Consider the following 18,581-nt stretch of genomic DNA (forward strand, 5'->3'; position numbering starts at 1 on the left):
TTCTTTCTTTCTTTCTTTCTTTCTTTCTTTCTTTCTTTCTTTCTTTCATTATACTTTAAGTTCTGGGTTACATGTGCAAAACGTGCAGGTTTGTTACGTAGGTATACATGTGCCATGGTGGTTTGCTGCACCCATCAACCCATCACCTACATTAGGTATTTCTCCTAATGTTATCCCACCCCTAGTCCCCCACTCCCCACAGGCCCCAGTGTGATGTTCCCCTCCCTGTGTCCATGTGTTCTTATTGTTCAACTCCCACTTATGAGTGAGAACATGCAGTGTTTGGTTTTCTGATCTTGTGATAGTTTGCTGAGAATGAGATTTCCAGCTTCATCCATGTCCCTGCAAAGGACATCAACTTATCCTTTTTAATGGCTGCATAGTATTCCATGGTGTATATGTGCCACATTTTCTTAATCCAGTCTATCATTGATAGACATATGGGTTGGTTCCATGTCTTTGCTATTGTGAATAGTGCTGCAATAAACATACGTATGCATGTGTCTTTATCGTAGAATGATTTATAATCCTTTAGGTCTATGTCCAGTAATGGGATTGCTGGGTCAAATGGTATTTCTAGTATTAGATCCTTGAGGAATCGCCATACTGTCTTCCACAATGGTTGCACTAACTTACACTCTCACCAACAGTGTAAAAGCATTCATATTTTCCACAACCTCTCCAGCATCTGTTGTTTCCTGACTTTTTAATGATTGCCATTCTAACCGGCATGAGATGGTATCTCATTGTGGTTTTGATTTGCATTTCTCTCATGACCAGTGATAATGAGCATTTTTTCATATGTCTGTTGGCTGCATAAATGTCTTCATTTGAGAAATTTCTGTTCATATCCTTAGCCCATTTTTGATGGTGTTGTCCGCTTTTTTCTTGTAAATTTGTTTAAGTTCTTTGTAGATTCTGGATATTAGCCCTTTGTCAGATGGATAGATTGCAAAAATTTTCTCCCATTCCGTAGGTTGCCTGTTCACTCTGTTCACTCTTTTGCTGTGCAGGAACTGTTTTGTTTAATTAGATCCCATTTGTCAATTTTGGCTTTTGTTGCCATTGCTTTTGGTGTTTTAGTCATGAAGTCTTTGCCCATGCCTCTGTCCTGAATGGTATTGCCCAGGTTTTCTTCTAGGATTTTTGTGATCCTAGATCTTACATTTAAGTATTTGATCCATCTTGAGTTGATTTTTGTATAAGGTATAAGGAAGGGGTCCAGTTCCAGTTTCCTGCATATGGCCAGCCAGTTTTCCCAACACCATTTATTAAATAGGGAATCTTCCCTATTGCTTGTGTGTGTCAGGTTTGTCAAAGATCAGATGGTGGCAGATATGTGGTGTTATTTCTGAGGACTCTGTTGTGTTCCATTGATCTATATGTTTTGGTACCAGTACCATGCTGTTTTGGTTACTGTAGCCTTGTAAAGTTTGCAGTCAGGTAGCAAGGTGCCTCCAGCTTTGTTGTTCTTGCCCAGGAGTGTCTTGGATATGCGAGCTCTTTTTTGGTTCCATATGAAGTTTAAAGTAGTTTTTTCCAATGCTGTGAAGAAAGTCAGTGGTTGCTTGATGGGGATGTCTTTGAATCTGTAAATTACTTTGGGCAGTAAGGCCATTTTCAGTATATTGATTCTTCCTATCCATGAGCATTGAATGTTTTTCCATTTGGTTGTGTCCTCTCTGATTTCCTTGAGCAGTGGTTTGTAGTTCTCCTTGCAGAGGTCTTTCACATCCCTTGTAAGTTATATTCCTACGTATTTTATTCTCTTTGTAGCAATTGTGAATGGGAGTTCACTCACGATTTGGCTCTCTGTTTATCTGTTATTGGTGTATAAGAATGCTTGTGATTTTTGCACATTGATTTTGTATCCTTAGACTGCTGAAGTTGCTTATCAGCTTAAGGAGATTTGGGGCTGAGACGATGGGGTTTTCCAAATATACAGTCATGTCATCTGCAAACAGAGATAATTTGACTCGTTGCTTTAATAATTTGATATTTAATAATTTATCAAATTATCAAATTTATCAAATAAAAAGGTCAAATTTAATAATTTGAACTTTATTGCTTTCTCTTGACTGATTGCCCTGGCCAGAAGTTCCAATACTATGTTTAATAGAAGTGGTGAGAGAGGATATCCTTGTCTTGTGCCGGTTTTCACAGGGAATGCTTCCGGTTTTTGTCCATTCAGTATGATATTGGCTGTGGGTTTGTCATAAACAGCTCTTATTAGTTTGAGATACATTCCATCAATACCTAGTTTAGCATGAAGGCTGTTGAATTTTATCAAAGACCTTTTCTTTATCTATTGAGATAATCATGTGGTTTTTGTCATTGGTTCTGTTTATGTGATGGATTACATTTATTAATTTGCGTATGTTGAACCAGCCTTGCATCCTAGGGATGAAGTCAACTTGATCATGGTGGATCAGCTTTTTGATGTGCTGCTGGATTCGGTTTGCCAGTATTTGCATTGATGTTCATCAGGGATACTGGCCTAAAATTCTCTTTTTTTGTTGTGTCTCTGCCAGGCTTTGGTATCAGGATGATGCTGGCCTCATAAAATGAGTTAGGGAGGACTCCCTCTTTTTCTATTGATTGGAATAGTTTCAGAAGGAATGGTACCAGCTCCTCTTTGTACCTCTGGTAGATTTCGGCTGTGAATCTGTCTGGTCCTGGACGTTTTTTGGTTGGTAGGCTATTAATTATTGCCTCAATTTCAGAACTTGTTATTGGTCTATTCATAGATTCACCTTCTTCCTGGTTTAGTCTTGGGAGGGTGTATGTGCTCAGGAATTCATCCATTTCTTCTAGATTTTCTAGTTTATTGATTTAGAGGTTTTTATAGTATCCTCTGATGGTAGTTTGTGTTTCTGTGGGATCAGTGGTGATGTCCCCTTTATCATTTTTTATTGCATCTATTTGATTCTTTTCTTCTTTATTAGTCTTGCTAGCAGTCTATCTATTTTGTTGATCTTTTCAAATAACCAGTTCCTGGATTCACTGATTTTTTTTGAAGGTTTTTTTATGTCTCTATCTCCTTCAGTTCTGCTCTGATCTTAGTTATTTCTTGTCTTCTGCAAGCTTTTGAATTTGTTTGCTCTTGCTTCTTTAGTTCTTTTAATTGTGATGTTTGGATGTCGATTTTAGATCTCTTTTGCTTTCTCTTGTGGGCATTTAATGCTGTAAATTTCCCGCTACACAATGCTTTAGCTGTGTCCCAGAGATATGGTACATTGTGTCTTTGTTCTCATCGGTTTCAAAGAACATCTTTATTTCTGCCTTCATTTCGTTATTTATCGAGTAGTCATTCAGGAGCAGGTTGTTCAGTTTCCATGTAGTTGTGTGGTTTTGAAGCAGATTCTTAATCCTGAGTTCTAATGTGATTGCACTGTGGTCTGAGAGACAGTTTGTTTTGATTTCTGTTCCTTTACATTTGCTGAGGAGTGTTTTACTTCCAATTATGTGGTCAATTTTAGAATAAGTGCAATGTGGTGCTAAAAAGAATGTATATTCTGTTGATTTGGGGTGGAGAATACTGTAGATGTCTGTTACATTCACTTGGTCCAGAGCTGAGTTTGAGTCTTGGATATGATTGTTAATTTTTTGTCTTGTTGATCTTTCCAGTATTGACAGTGGGGTGTTAAAGTCTCCCATTATTATTGTGTGGGCATCTAAGTTTCTTTGTAGGTGTCTAAGAACTTGTTTTATGAATCTGGTGCTCCTGTATTGAGTGCATATATATTTAGAATAGTTAACTCTTTTTGTTGAATTGATCCCTTTACCATTATGTAATGGCTTTCTTTGTCTCTTTTGATATTTGTGTGTTTAAAGTCTGTTTTATCAGAGACCAGGATTGCAAGCCCTGCTTTTTTTTGCTTTCTGTTTGCTTGGTAGGTCTTCCTCCATCCCTTTATTTTGAGCCTATGTGTGTCTTCGCATGTGAGATGGGTCTCCTGAATACAGCACACTGATGGATCTAGACTGTTTATCCAGTTTGCCAGTCTGTGCCTTTTAATGGGGGCATTTAGCCCATTTACATTTAAGGTTAATATTGTTATGTTTGAATTTGATCCTGTCATTATTGTGTTAGCTGGTTATTTTGCCCATTAGTTGATGCACTTTCTTTATAGCATCAAAGGCCTTTACAGTTTGGCATGTCTTTGCAGTGGCTGGTACCGGTTGTTCCTTTCCATGTTTGGTGCTTCCTTCAGGAGCTCTTGTAAGGCAGGCCTAGTGATGACAAAATCTTTCAGCATTTGCTTGTCTGGAAAGGATTCTTTTTCTCCTTCACTTATGAAGCTTAGTTTGGCTGGATATGAAATTTTGGGTTGAAAATTCTTTTATTTAAGAATGGTTGAATATTGGCCCCCCACTCTCTTCTGGCTGGTAGGGTATCTGCCAAGAGATCTGCTATGAGTCTGATGGGCTTCTCTTTGTGGGTAACCCAACCTTTCTCTCTGGCTGCCCTTGACATTGTTTCCTTCATTTTAACCTTGGTCAGTCTGACAGTTATGTGTCTTGGGGTTGCTTTTCTTGAGGAGTATCTTTGTGGTGTTCTCTGTATTTCCTGAATTTGAATGTTGGCCTGTGTTCCTAGGTTGGGGAAGTTCTCTTGGATAATATCCGGAAGAGTGCTTTCTAACTTGGTTCCATTATCCCCGTCACTTTCAGGTACATCAATCAAACATGGATTAGGTCTTTTCACATAGTCTTATATTTATTGGAGGCTGTGTTAGTTTCTTTTCACTCTTTATTCTCTAATCTTATCTTCTCCCTCTATTTCACTAATTTGATCTTCAATCACTGATATCCTTTTTTCCACTTGATCGAATCGGCTATTGAAGCTTGTATATGCTTCATGAAGTTCTCGTACTGTGGTTTTCAGCTCCATCAGGTCATTTAAGCTCTTCTCTACACTGGTTATTCTAGTTAGCCATTCATCTAACCTTTTTTCAAGGTCTTTAGCTTCCTTGTGATGGGTTAAAACATGCTCCTTTAGCTCGGAGAAGTTTGTTGTTACCGACCTTCTGAAGCCTACTCTGTCAACTCGTCAAACTCATTCTCTGTCTAGTTTTGTTCCCTTGCTGGCGAGGAGTTGTGACCCTTTGGAGGAGAAGAGGCACTCTGGTTTTTGGAATTTTCAGCCCTTTCTGCTCTGGTTTCTTCCCATCTTTGTGGTTTTATCTACCTTTGGTCTTTGACGTTGGTGACCTACAGATGGGGTTTTGGTGTGGATGTCCTTTTTCTTGATGTTGATGCTATTCCTTTCTGTTTGCTCATTTTACTTCTAACAGACTGGCCCCTCAGCTTCAAGTCTGTTGGAGTTTGCTGGAGGTCCACTCCAGGTTCTGAATTTTCGACAAATCACCTGTTGCTTCTTCCCAGCATAACCCCTGAGCTGACTGGGACTGATGAAGCAGACCTGTTACCACTCACCACTGGCCAATTTTAAACTTAGCTTCAGACATTTTTGTTTCCTTTTTCCTCTCTATAATTCTCATGATGCCAAAATTACTACATATTTGGTCTCAGTTTCTATCTCATAGAGCTTTTTTGTTGTTGTTTCTACTTTAGAAATACCTAGTTTGGGCTCAGTGGTTTCCCATTGGTGGTACAACCCAGCACCACTGGGGCTCTAATCACCTAAACCTTCAGCCCAGTCTTTCAACAAAATCAGTCCCAGACTGGGTGTGGTGACTCATGGCTGTAATCCCAACACTTTGGGTAGGCTAAGGCAGGAGGATTGCTTGAGACCAGCCTGGGCAACACAACAAATCCTCGTCTCTACAAATTTTTTTTTTTTTAAATTAGCCAGGTGTGGTGGCCACACAGCTGTGGTCCCAGCTACTCAGGAGACTGAGGTGGGAGGGTGTCTTGAACCTTGGAATTTGAGGCTGCAGTGAGCTGTGATCACACCACCTGCACTCCAGCCTGAGTGACAGAACAAGACCCTGTCTCAAAAAAAAAAAAAAAAAAATCAGTCCTCTTTACATATATGTGAAGAATTATTAGGCCTAAAACCTGGTCTCCATTGCAAAAAAGAGAGTTAAGTTTATTATACATGTATTTGTCTAAAGTGTCTGAATTACTTTTTTTCCTCTTTAAACTCTCTCAGGAAATCTTACTCTTTATTCCAAGAAGAAGTATCTGTTGTAATAAAAATATGATCAATCTTCAGTGAATTTTAAATAAGCATTTTATCTCTTTAATTGCCTGTAGTCACATCTTTCTGGTATATTTTTTTCAAACAACTCATCCTTATAATTTCACATCACTTCCATTGCCACATCATTCACATAACTGACACATCTTTTCTAATTGTAAGCCCACACACACAACATGCAGATCGGAAGCAATTATCCTGATGACAGGGGCCCAGAAGCTCATTTTAGTGGAAAGACTGTAGGATGTGAGGTTAAAAGGCTTCTGTGTGAGCCCCATGTTTGTCACTTAACCCTTGTCCTGTTTAGAGAAAGAAAATGCACCTCACTGCCAGTGCTCATTTAATTTTACATAAACACGCTCTTTGAGGCTGAAGCAAATCTGACAGATTTCCCATGTGAAAATAAACTAGGGGCCGATTGCGGTGGCTCACGCCTGTAGTCCCAGCACTTTGGGAGGCCGAAGTGGGTGGATCCCTTGACCCTGGGTGTTTGAAACCAGCCTGGCCAACATTGTGAAATCCACCTCTACAGAAGATTAAAAAAAAATTAACCAGGCATGATGGTGCACACCTGTAGTCCCAGCCACTCAGGAGGCCGAGGTGGGAGGATTGTTTGAACCCAGGAGGCAGAGGTTGCAGTGAGCTGAGATCACGCCACTGCACTCCTACCTGAATGACAGAGTGAGACCCTGTCTTAAATAAATAAATAAATAAATTGCAAAAACTGTTCTTGGAGTTGTTTCTAAGTACAACCAACATCAAAATCATCTATTTTGGAAAAATCAGATTCATCGAACAATTTTTTGGCCAACAGCTGTTTGAGAATGATGTTAACATCACACATAGAAACACTGCGTTTTCTAGGATTTGACATTTTCAGCAATCGAGAAGTACTGTATTTTGTAAATGGGAATACCACTACTAAAACCATAATGCTATAAATAGAATGATGTCTTCTGTTTCCATAGTCGTTGCGAAAATAAAAGCAAGATATTTCATGGCAAACTTATCCTGAGGTAAACAACTGCAGTCGTTAGTGCTGCCAGGCAAATATTCTCAGGGAAAACAGGAAAAGGGTTAACGTGCATCTCTCTCTAGCAAGTCACATGACGTCTCTAGGCCTCCATTGTATCAGCTGTAAGGTAAAAGCCTTAGAATAGTTCTTAGGTTATCAACTGCTTTTTAACAAACCACCCCAGAACTTAGTGGCTTTTAAAACAGCTATTTTGTTCTCAATTCTGTGAGTTAGGAATTTGGGAAGGGCTCAGCCCAGCAGTTTGTTTCCGATCCCTGTGGCATCAGGTGAAATGCTGGGTTAGAGAATTCACTTCCAAGATAGCTTCTTCACTAATCGTTGGTGCCTTTTGCTCCTTGTCCTCTCTCTCTCTGTCTACCCACTATCTTATCCTCCAGGGCCTTTTCCTGTATCTTGGGTTTCTCACAGCATGGTTTTCTGAGAGTAGTCACTTTTTTTTACGTGGCAGCTGACTTTCAAGTAGCAAGAAGCAAAAGGTGCCAGGCCAGTTAAGGGCTTCATCAGACTGGCATGTATCACCTCTACCTCTATGGTGTGCATTTGTTGAAAGCAGTTACAGGACTCACCCAGTGTCGAGGCTGGAGAGATAGACTTCACCTCTTGATAGGGAAATTGCAAAGTCACATTGCAGATGAGCATGTAGGATGTGCCTGTAAATAGTAAACTGTCTCTCTTTATGTGTATGTATATGGTCACCAGTGAATTATAAATTTTGTTAATATGAGGGATGTATAGCACACAATTTACAATAGTAATGTTTTGTAAATTCCATATCTCATTTGATTCTCACAGAATGCTTTCATTGATTTTTGCCATACTAGATCAGCAGTAGCCAACCTACTATTGCAAATAAGGACTTTATCTTATTCATGGTTAAGTCAACTTCGGTAGCATTATCTTCTTTAATTCCAGTAGACTCTTCATAAATAAAAATGAAAGAATTGTTAATCCCAGTCACAAACTAGAATAATCTGTTTTTCAAGAGGCTCATAATAATGACATTTTATTAACTCTACAGTGTACAAAGCACTTTCAAATATGCTCTTGATTAATGCTCATGATTTTGTGAAGAATTTCCTCCTGGTTTTCCAGATAAGAAAACTGAGGTTTGGAGTGAAGTGACTCACTAAGGGTCACACTGCTAATGAGGGCATAGCCAAGACGAGAATACCTGTCTTCTAACTCCAAGTGTACCGCTTTTCACTTCCTCTGCTGAACCCTTACATTTGGAGAAGAAATTTAAAATGAACATCAAGACAGGATTCTCTGGCACTATTCAAATTAAAATACCTCCTTTCGGCTGGGCACAGTGGCTCATGCCTGTAATCCCAGCACTTTGGAGGGCCGAGGGGGATGGATCACGAGGTCAGGAGTTTGAGACCAACCTGCCCAACATGGTGAAACCCTGTCTCTACTAAAAATACAAAAATTAGCTGGGCATGGTGGCACATGCATGTAATCCTAGCTACTCGGGAGGCTGAGGCAGGAGAATCACTTGAACCCGGGAGGCAGAGGCTGCAGTGAGCCAAGATCGCGCCACTGCACTCCAGCCTGGGCAACAAGAGCGAAACTCCATCTCAAAAACAAAAACAAAAACAAAACAAAACAAAAAAACCTTTCAAAGAAGAATGTTTGATAGATGTTAATTGGTAAGTGGTATAGAGTGTCCTCACTCTTTCTCCTTCTGGTTCTACGCATCAGTTTTTGCAGTAAGCAAAAGCGTCCTCATTGTTGTTCGGACTGGTGAGACAAACTGGACAGCCATGTCACAGAGGACTCAGGCTCACACATATTTCTCTGCTTGCTTCTTCATTTCCGAAAGTCAATAGCAAGCATTATTGTCACAGTTCCTAGTCACAGGTTCCCCATAGAAACTACAGGGGCTGAGGAATACATTTGGGGAGAAGAGACAATCTGTGACATGGACTTAAATATGGCATTGAAAGGAGTGTTGAGGGAAAGGCTTGTGTATTGCAGAATGATGGTTAGTTATGAGAAAGAGCCAGAGAGAGGCCTCAGGGCTTTTTTCTGTCTGTTCCCTTTTCTAAAATTTATTATTTTCCAACCACAAAGAAGACTTTTTATCTCCCAGTGAAGTCGCTCCCTATAACTTATCACTCTTTGTTTTGGCTGAAGAGTCCATTTTGCCTAGAAGTTACAGGGGTGTTTTTATTAGCGCCTTTTTAAAAACATGAGTAAAACATTCTTTGTAGAAAAGTTAGGAAATGAAAATAAGCAGAAATTTGAAACCACAAATCATCTGTAATCCTGCCACTATTTGTTAACAGATAACTAATGTTAACATTTCAGTCTGAATGGCGTAAGCATCCCCTCAAATACCAAAAATTACGTGACATGGATTATGTGTTCTTTAAATAGCAATGCATTCTATTTGATATTTTCTTTGGGTAGCTTTAAGGACAATGCTCAAATTATAAGTTCTATTTCTATAAACTTTCAATATTAAAGAACATATAAGTGACTGCCTTCTCAGTAGCTCTCTGGCAGCTAGTCAAAGCCATGTTGTGGGCAATATTCAATGCAGAACTTTCCATAGGAAAATGGTATTGCTTCTCAGAAAATGTCATGACCTGCACTTTCCTTGTGGTTATCGTAGGTGGGGGATGTTCTGTGTGCTTCATAGACCAGACTCAGAGGATGAGTTTAGCAAAGGCCCACCCCCACTCCCCCTTGCCAAGGGCACTTGAAGGAAGTCTATCCTGGTTTTAGTTTGGCTATAGTATGACATTACATTTATTACACCTTAAAAGAATGTCTAAGCTGGGTATGGTGGTCATACCAGTAATCTCAGCACTTTGAGAAACTGAGGCAAGAGGATCATTTGAGCCTAGAAGTTCGAGATCAGCCTGGGCAATATCTTGAGACTCCGTCTCTACAAAAAAAAAAATTTAAAATTACCTGACCATGGTGGCACGGACCTGTAATCCCAGCTACTCGGAATGCTGAGGTGGGAGGATCACTTAAGCCCAGGAGTTTGAGGCTACAATGAGCCATGATCTCACTACTCCACTCCAGCTTGGGTGACAGAGTGAGAGCCTATCTCCTAAAAAAAAAAAAAAAAAGAAAAAAAAAAGAAAAGATCTGCTTCATTGATGCTGTGTATATAGGGGTAATACATGACCCAAATAACAATTCTATTTATCTATTTTTTTTTTCCTGTTTAGGCAGCAATAAGGAAAGAACTAAATGAATTTAAAAGCACAGAAATGGAAGTTCATGAAGAGAGTCGACAGTTTACAAGGTAGGTGACAAAATAGTTTAGAAATTGAGAATGCTTAAGATGTGATCCCATCTTAAGTTGGTTAAAAGAAAGAAATTGCCTACAATGGTAAATTTTATGATAGGTATATTTTATCACAATTTAAAAAATGTTTTTAAACAGTTTAGCTTAAAACCATCTTATGAACATTTCTGCTTCTCTCACATTCGTCCTTGCTTGCTTTTAAGAACCTAACAGTCAGTGTGACAGTTTTAAAGATATTACTAGATAAGACTGTAAATTTCTAGAATTTCATAATAAACTCAGCTATCTCCTTCAAGAACACTAAAACTAATCATGCTGAATAAGAATTTCTAAAATTAAATCTTTTCCTTCAAGGAAGTCTGAATCATTCCATAGGGCTACATTTTGGTTCCTTTCTTCATTTTTTTCTGAGCCTGAAGACATCATTTATTCTGCTCTTGAACAGACTTAGTTGAAGTTGTATGCCCAGAATAGATGCTGGCGAGAGTCAGTGTGGGCACATATATAACACTTTGGTTTCACAATAGACATAACATAGGATTGAAGCTGACTTTTCAGAAGATACAACTTTAGAGTGGGAATCCCGATTTTATTGGTGCTACAGGATATTGCTATCATCTTACCATTTTTCCCCCAGTCCCCTTCGGTTTCTTTCACAGGTTACCAAACCCAGAAAGGACCTGAGTGATCATATAGTCTGACCCCCTCACTTCACAGGTGTTCTGTTTATTTCTGTCTTAAGGACGAATGTACTTTGCTTTGTATAACAGGTGTTTCTAAAAATTTGCAAGCAAATCAAATCTTTAAAAATCAAATCAATAAAAAATACCAGGATAGATGACCAATGACATGAAGAAGATCATGATAGGTCTTTGTGGAAAACAAATATTGATCCCCTAAGCTACAGCCATACATCCTGGTGCCACTGTTCCTGCAGTCCCAGTTATGATGGCCCTGTGTACTGGGAGCATGTCAAAATATAACGGAAGCTGCTGTATAACCTCCAACTTTAACAGCAGACTTCCCTGAGATTGATGAGGGAGCAGTGAGGTTTGTTATCATAGACTTACTCCACAGCTTTTCTTCCTATGTTACTGTCTTGTGTGCCAGGGCAACTCCCCTTTCTTTCAGGGTTACAGTCGGCCTTCCATATCTATGGGTTCCCCATCTGCAGAATCAACTGGCCACAATCCAAATTTTTTTTTTTTTTTTTAGACAGCGTCTCGCTCTGTCACCCAGGCTAGAGGCACAATCTCAGCTTACTGCAACATCCACCTCCCAGGTTCAAGCCATGCTCCTGCCTCTTGTAATCCCAAGTAGCTGGGATTACAGGCCTGTGCCACCATACCTGGCTAATTTTTTTTTTTTTTTTTTTTGAGACGGGGTCTCGCTCTGTCGCCCAGGCTGGAATGCAGTGGCCGGATCTCAGCTCACTGCGAGCTCCGCCTCCCGGGTTCACACCATTCTCCTGCCTCAGCCTCCCGAGTAGCTGGGACTACAGGCACCCGCCACCTTGCCCGGCTAGTTTTTGGTATTTTTTAGTAGAGACGGGGTTTCACCGTGTTAGCCAGGATGGTCTCAATCTCCTGACCTCGTGATCCGCCCGCCTCAGCCTCCCAAAGTGCTGGGATTACAGGCTTGAGCCACCGCGCCTGGCCGCTAATTTTTGTATTAATAACAGAGACAGGGTTTCACCATGTTGGTCCAGCTGGTCTCAAACTCCTAACCTCAAGTGATCCGCCTGCCTCAGTCTCCCAAAATGCTGGGATTACAGGCATGAGCGACCACACCCAGCCCAAAATATTTTTTAAAACAAATACAACATAACTCCACAACAATAAAAATAACACAGATCATAAAACGATACTGTATAATAGCTATTTATACAGCACTTACATTATATTAGGTAGTATAAGTAATCTAAAGATGATTTAAAGTATATAAGAGGATGGGTGTAGGTTGTATATAAATTCTACACCATTTTATATCAGGGACTTGAGGAATTCATCGATTTTCGTATCTGAAGGGGTCCTGGAATGAATCCCCTGCAGACAGCAAGAGCTGAATGTACTTCTTCTTTATTTGTTTATGTCCTCCTCTCTCATTTGTTTGTATATACATGTAGAGTATTCCAACATCCTGAATGGATTTTTATCTATTTGAGGGCTTTATTCTATCATAATATACTCTGAGACCAACAACGTGTCCCTGTGAAGCCAGACTTTTTTTCCCCCTCTTTTCTCCCTTCCACTTCTGAGGTGGGGAAAAATGTATGCTAAAATGTGACACCTGTAGCTGCTCTCCTGAAGTAAAGTTGATTATTGAAAGGTGGCTCAATATTTGGGGTGATCTCATGCTGACTGGGGCCGCCGGGCAACTGGGAAGACGGAGTGCTTGGTGCAGTGGAGTCCTGACACCTGAGCTGCAGTGTCTGCACTCAACCCACACATTATCATTCGGGATAGTTTTGCTTCTGCGTAGTTTTCCTAGAAGTTGGAGTATCTGATAGCCTTATCTTCATTTAATAGCATGATATAAAGAATAAATTACAGTCAAAAAGAATCAAATTTTAAAAGTACATTTTTATGGAAGTTCTCATTTCACGAAAAATAAGTATTTATACTAAAAGAGGTTCTTTCTATTCTGTTGTACTCTATATGAAGAAGTACAATAAAATTGGGGTACAGGGAGAAGTAAGGGTCATTTTTGTTTCTTTGGGGTTTTTTTTTTTTTTTTTAAGTAGAGATGAGGTCTTGCTATATTGCCCAGGGTGGTCTTGAACTCCTGAGCTCAAGCGATCCTCCCACCTCAGTCTCCCAAAATGTTGTGATTACAGGCATGAGCCACTGCACCTGGCCTCTTTTTTATATTTGTATTTCTATGTACAAAAATAATATATTCTAATTAAGCATTCAAGCAATACAAAATTCTATTAAGTATAAATGATCGTGCCACTGCACTCCAGCCTGGACAACAGAGTGAGACTCAAAAATAAATAAATAAATGAAATAACCATATTCTTTCTAATCACCCACTCTCTTGTCTCACATACAAGAGTGCAGTTTTAAAAATTGATCTTTTTGTGGGGGTGGAGCAAGATGGCCAAATAGGAACAGCTCCAGTCTCCAACTCCCAGCGCGAGCGACACAGAAGACCGATGATTTCTGCATTTTCAACTGAGGTACTGGGGTCATCTCACTAGGCAGTGCCGGACAATCACTGCTGGTCAGCTGCTGCAGCCCGACCAGCCAAAGCTGAAGCAGGGCGAGGCATTGCTTCACCTCGGAAGCGCAAGGGGGAAGGGAATCCCTTTTCCTAGCCAGGGGAACTGAGACACACAACACCTGGAAAATCGGGTAACTCCCACCCCAATACTGTGCTTTAAGCAAACAGGCACACCAGGAGACTATATCCTACACCTGGCCGGGAGGGTCCCACGCCCACGGAGCCTCCCTCATTGCTAACACAGCAGTCTGCGATCTAACCGCAAGGCAGCAGCCAGGCTTGGGGAGGGGCACCCACCATCACTGAGGCTTAAGTAGGTAAACAAAGCCGCTGGGAAGCTGGAACTGGGTGGAGCTCACAGCAGCTCAAGGAAACCTGCCTGTCTCTGTAGACTCCACCTCTGGGGACAGGGCACAGCTAAATAACAACAACAACAAAAAAGCAGCAGCAACCTGTGCAGATGCAAACGACTCTGTCTGATAGCTTTGAAGAGAGCAGTGGATCTCCCAACACAGAGGTTGAGATCTGAGAAGGGACAGACTGCCTGCTCAAGTGGGTCCCTGACCCCTGAGTAGCCTAACTGGGAGACATCCCCCACTAGGGGCAGTCTGACACCCCACACCTCACAGGGTGGAGTACACCCCTGAGAGGAAGCTTCTGAAGTAAGAATCAGACAGGTACACTCGCTGTTCAGCAATATTCTGTCTTCTGCAACCTCTGCTGCTGATACCCAGGCAAACAGGGTCTGGAGTGGACCTCAAGCAATCTCCAACAGACCTACAGTTGAGGGTCCTGACTGTTAGAAGGAAAACTATCAAACAGGAAGGACACCTATACCAAAACCCCATCAGTACGCCACCATCATCAAAGACCAGAGGCAGATAAAACCACAAAGATGGGGAAAAAGCAGGGCAGAAAAGCTGGAAATTCAAAAAATAAGAGCGCATCTCCCCCTACAAAGGAGCACAGCCCATCGCCAGCAACGGATCAAGCTGATCAGAGAATGTCTTTGACGAGATGAGAGAAGAAGGCTTCAGTCCATCAAACTTCTCAGAGCTAAAGGAGGAATTACGTACCCAGCACAAAGAAACTAAAAATCTTGAAAAAAGAGTGGAAGAATTGACAGCTAGACTAATTAACGCAGAGAAGGTCATAAACAAAATGACAGAGATGAAAACCATGACACGAGAAATACATGACAAATCCACAAGCTTCAGTAATGAACTCGATCAACTGGAAGAAAGAGTGTCAGAGATTGAGGATCAAATGAATGAAATGAAGCGAGAAGAGAAACCAAAAGAAAAAAGAAGAAAAAGAAATGAACAAAGCCTGCCAGAAGTATGGGATTATGTAAAAAGACCAAATCTACGTCTGATTGGGGTGCCTGAAAGTGAGGGGGAGAATGGAAACAAGTTGGAAAACACTCTTCAGGATATCATCCAGGAGAACTTCCCCAACCTAGTAGAGCAGGCCAACATTCAAATTCAGGAAATACAGAGAACGCCACAAAGATACTCCTTGAGAAGAGCAACTCCAAGACACATAATTGCCAGATTCACCAAAGTTGAAATGAAGGAAAAAATCTTAAGGGCAGCCAGAGAGAAGGGTCGGGTTACCCACAAAGGGAAGCCCATCAGACTAACAGCAGATCTCTCGGCAAAAACTCTACAAGCCAGAAGAGAGTGGGGGCCAATATTCAACATTCTTAAAGAAAAGAATTTTAAACCCAGAATTTCATATCCAGCCAAACTAAGTTTCATACGTGAAGGAGAAATAAAATCCTTTACAGATAAGCAGATGCTTAGAGATTTTGTCACCACCAAGCCTGCCTTACAAGAGACCCTGAAGGAAGCACTAAACATGGAAAGGAACAACCGGTACCAGCCATTGCAAAAACATGCCAAAATGTAAAGACCATCAAGGCTAGGAAGAAACTGCATCAACTAACGAGCAAAATAACCAGTTAATATCATAATGGCAGGATCAAGTTCACACATAACAATATTAACTTTAAATGTAAATGGACTAAATGGTCCAATTAAAAGACACAGACTGGCAAACTGGATAAAGAGTCAAGACCCATCAGTCTGCTGTCTTCAGGAGACCCATCTCACATGCAGAGACATACATAGGCTCAAAATAAAGGGATGGAGGAAGATCTACCAAGCAAATGGAGAACAAAAAAAAGCAGGGGTTGCAATCCTAGTCTCTGATAAAACAGACTTTAAAGCATCAAAGATCAAAAGAGACAAAGAAGACCATTACATAATGGTAAAGGGATCAATTCAACAGGAAGAGCTAACTATCCTAAATATATATGGACCCAATACAGGAGCACCCAGATTCATAAAGCAAGTCCTTAGAGACTTACAAAGAGACTTAGACTCCCATACAATAATAATGGTAGACTAAAACACTCCACTGTCAACATTAGACAGATCAATGAGACAGAAAGTTAACAAGGATATCCAGGAATTGAACTCAGCTCTGCAGCAAGCAGACCTAATAGACATCTACAGAACTCTCCACCCCAAATCAACAGAATATACATTCTTCTCAGCACCACATTGAACTTATTCCAAAATTGACCACATAATTGGAAGTAAAGCACTCCTCAGCAAATGTAAAAGAACAGAAATTATAACAAACTGTCTCTCAGACCACAGTGCAATCAAACTAGAACTCAGGACTAAGAAACTCAATCAAAACCGCTCAACTACATGGAAGCTGAACAACCTGCTCCTGAATGACTACTGGGTACATAACGAAATGAAAGAAGAAATAAAGATGTTCTTTGAAACCAGTGAGAACAAAGATACAACATATCAGAATCTCTGGGACACATTTAAAGCAGTGTGTAGAGGGAAATTTATAGCACTAAATGCCCACAAGAGAAATCCGGAAAGATCTAAAATTGACACTCTAACATCACAATTAAAAGAATTAGAGACGCAAGAGCAAACACATTCAAAAGCTAGCAGAAGGCAAGAAATAACTAAGATCAGAGCAGAACTGAAGGAGATAGAGACACAAAAAACCCTCCAAAAAATCAATGAATCCAGGAGTTGGTTTTTTGAAAAGATCAACAAAATTGACAGACCGCTAGCAAGACTAATAAAGAAGAAAAGAGAGAGGAATCAAATAGATGCAATAAAAAATGATAAAGGGGATATCACCACCGACCCCACAGAAATACAAACTACCATCAGAGAATACTATAAACACCTCTACGCAAATCAACTAGAAAATCTAGAAGAAATGGATAATTTCCTGGACACTTACACTCTTCCAAGACTAAACCAGGAAGAAGTTGAATTCCTGAATAGACCAATAGCAGGCTCTGAAATTGAGGCAATAATTAATAGCCTACCAACCAAAAAAAGTCCAGGACCAGGTGGATTCACAGCTGAATTCTACCAGAGGTACAAGGAGGAGCTGGTACCATTCCTTCTGAAACTATTCCAATCAATAGAAAAAGAAGGAATCCTCCCTAACTCATTTTATGAGGCCAACATCATCCTGATACCTAAGCCTGGCAGAGACACAACAAAAAAAGAGAATTTTAGACCAATCTCCCTGATGAACATCGATCCAAAAATCCTCAATAAAATACTGGCAAACCGGATTCAGCAGCACATCAAAAAGCTTATCCACCATGATCAAGTGGCTTCATCCCTGGGATGCAAGGCTGGTTCAACATTCGCAAATCAATAAACGTAATCCAGCATATAAACAGAACCAAAGGCAAGAACCACATGATTATCTCAATAGATGCACAAAAGGCTTTTGACAAAATTCAACAGCCCTTCATGCTAAAAACGCTCAATAAATTCGGTATTGATGGAACGTACCTCAAAATAATAACAGCTATTTGTGACAAACCCACAGCTAATATCATACTGAATGAGCAAAAACTGGAAAAATTCCCTTTGAAAACTGGCACAAGACAGGGATGCCCTCTCTCACCACACCTATTCAACATAGTGTTGGAAGTTCTGGCTAGGGCAATCAGGCAAGAGAAAGAAATCAAGGGTATTCAGTTAGGAAAAGAAGAAGTCAAATTGTCCCTGTTTGCAGATGACATGATTGTATATTTAGAAAACCCCATTGTCTCAGCCCCAAATCTCCTTAAGCTGATAAGCAACTTCCGCAAAGTCTCAGGATACAAAATTAATGGGCAAAAATTGCAAGCATTCTTATACACCAGTAACAGACAAACAGAGAGTCAAATCAGGAATGAACTTCCATTCACAATTGCTTCAAAGAGAATAAAATACCTAGGAATCCAACTTACAAGGGATGTAAAGGACCTCTTCAAGGAGAACTACAAACCACTGCTCAGTGAAATAAAAGAGGACACAAACAAATGGAAGAACATACCATGCTCATGGATAGGAAGAATCAATATCGTGAAAAAGGCTATACTGCCCAAGGTTATTTATAGATTCAATGCCATCTCCATCAAGCTACCAATGAGTTTCTTCACAGAATTGGAAAAAACTGCTTTAAAGTTCATATGGAACCAAAAAAGAGCCCGCATTGCCAAGACAATCCTAACTCAAAAGGACAAAGCTGGAGGCGTCATGCTACCTGACTTCAAACTATACTACAAGGCTACAGTAACCAAAACAGCATGGTACTGGTACCAAAACAGAGATATAGACCAAAGGAACAGAACAGAGTCCTCAGAAATAATACCACACATCTACAGCCATCTGCTCTTTGACAAACCTGAGAGAAACAAGAAATGGGGAAAGGATTCCCTATTTAATAAATGGTGCTGGGAAAATTGGCTAGCCATAAGTAGAAAGCTGAAACTGGATCCTTTCCTTACTCCTTATACGAAGATTAATTCAAGATGGATTAGAGACTTAAATGTTAGACCTAAT

At 40.3% G+C, this 18,581-nt stretch overlaps 1 protein-coding gene across 5 annotated transcripts in view; it reads left to right on the plus strand.

Annotated features, from left to right (window-relative positions):
- PHACTR2 (phosphatase and actin regulator 2) overlaps nt 1-18,581 on the plus strand; it is a 307,677-nt gene that overhangs the window by 267,598 nt on the left and 21,498 nt on the right. For all 5 annotated transcript variants that reach the window (XM_023183774.3, XM_023183777.3, XM_023183772.3 and 2 more), the window contains one exon: nt 10,388-10,464. In XM_023183774.3, coding sequence (XP_023039542.2) covers nt 10,388-10,464 — 77 coding nt within the window. The remainder of the gene's footprint in view (nt 1-10,387; nt 10,465-18,581) is intronic.

Source organism: Piliocolobus tephrosceles, chromosome 5 (assembly GCF_002776525.5).
Source record: "Piliocolobus tephrosceles isolate RC106 chromosome 5, ASM277652v3, whole genome shotgun sequence".
NCBI classification, from domain to species: Eukaryota; Metazoa; Chordata; class Mammalia; order Primates; family Cercopithecidae; genus Piliocolobus; species Piliocolobus tephrosceles.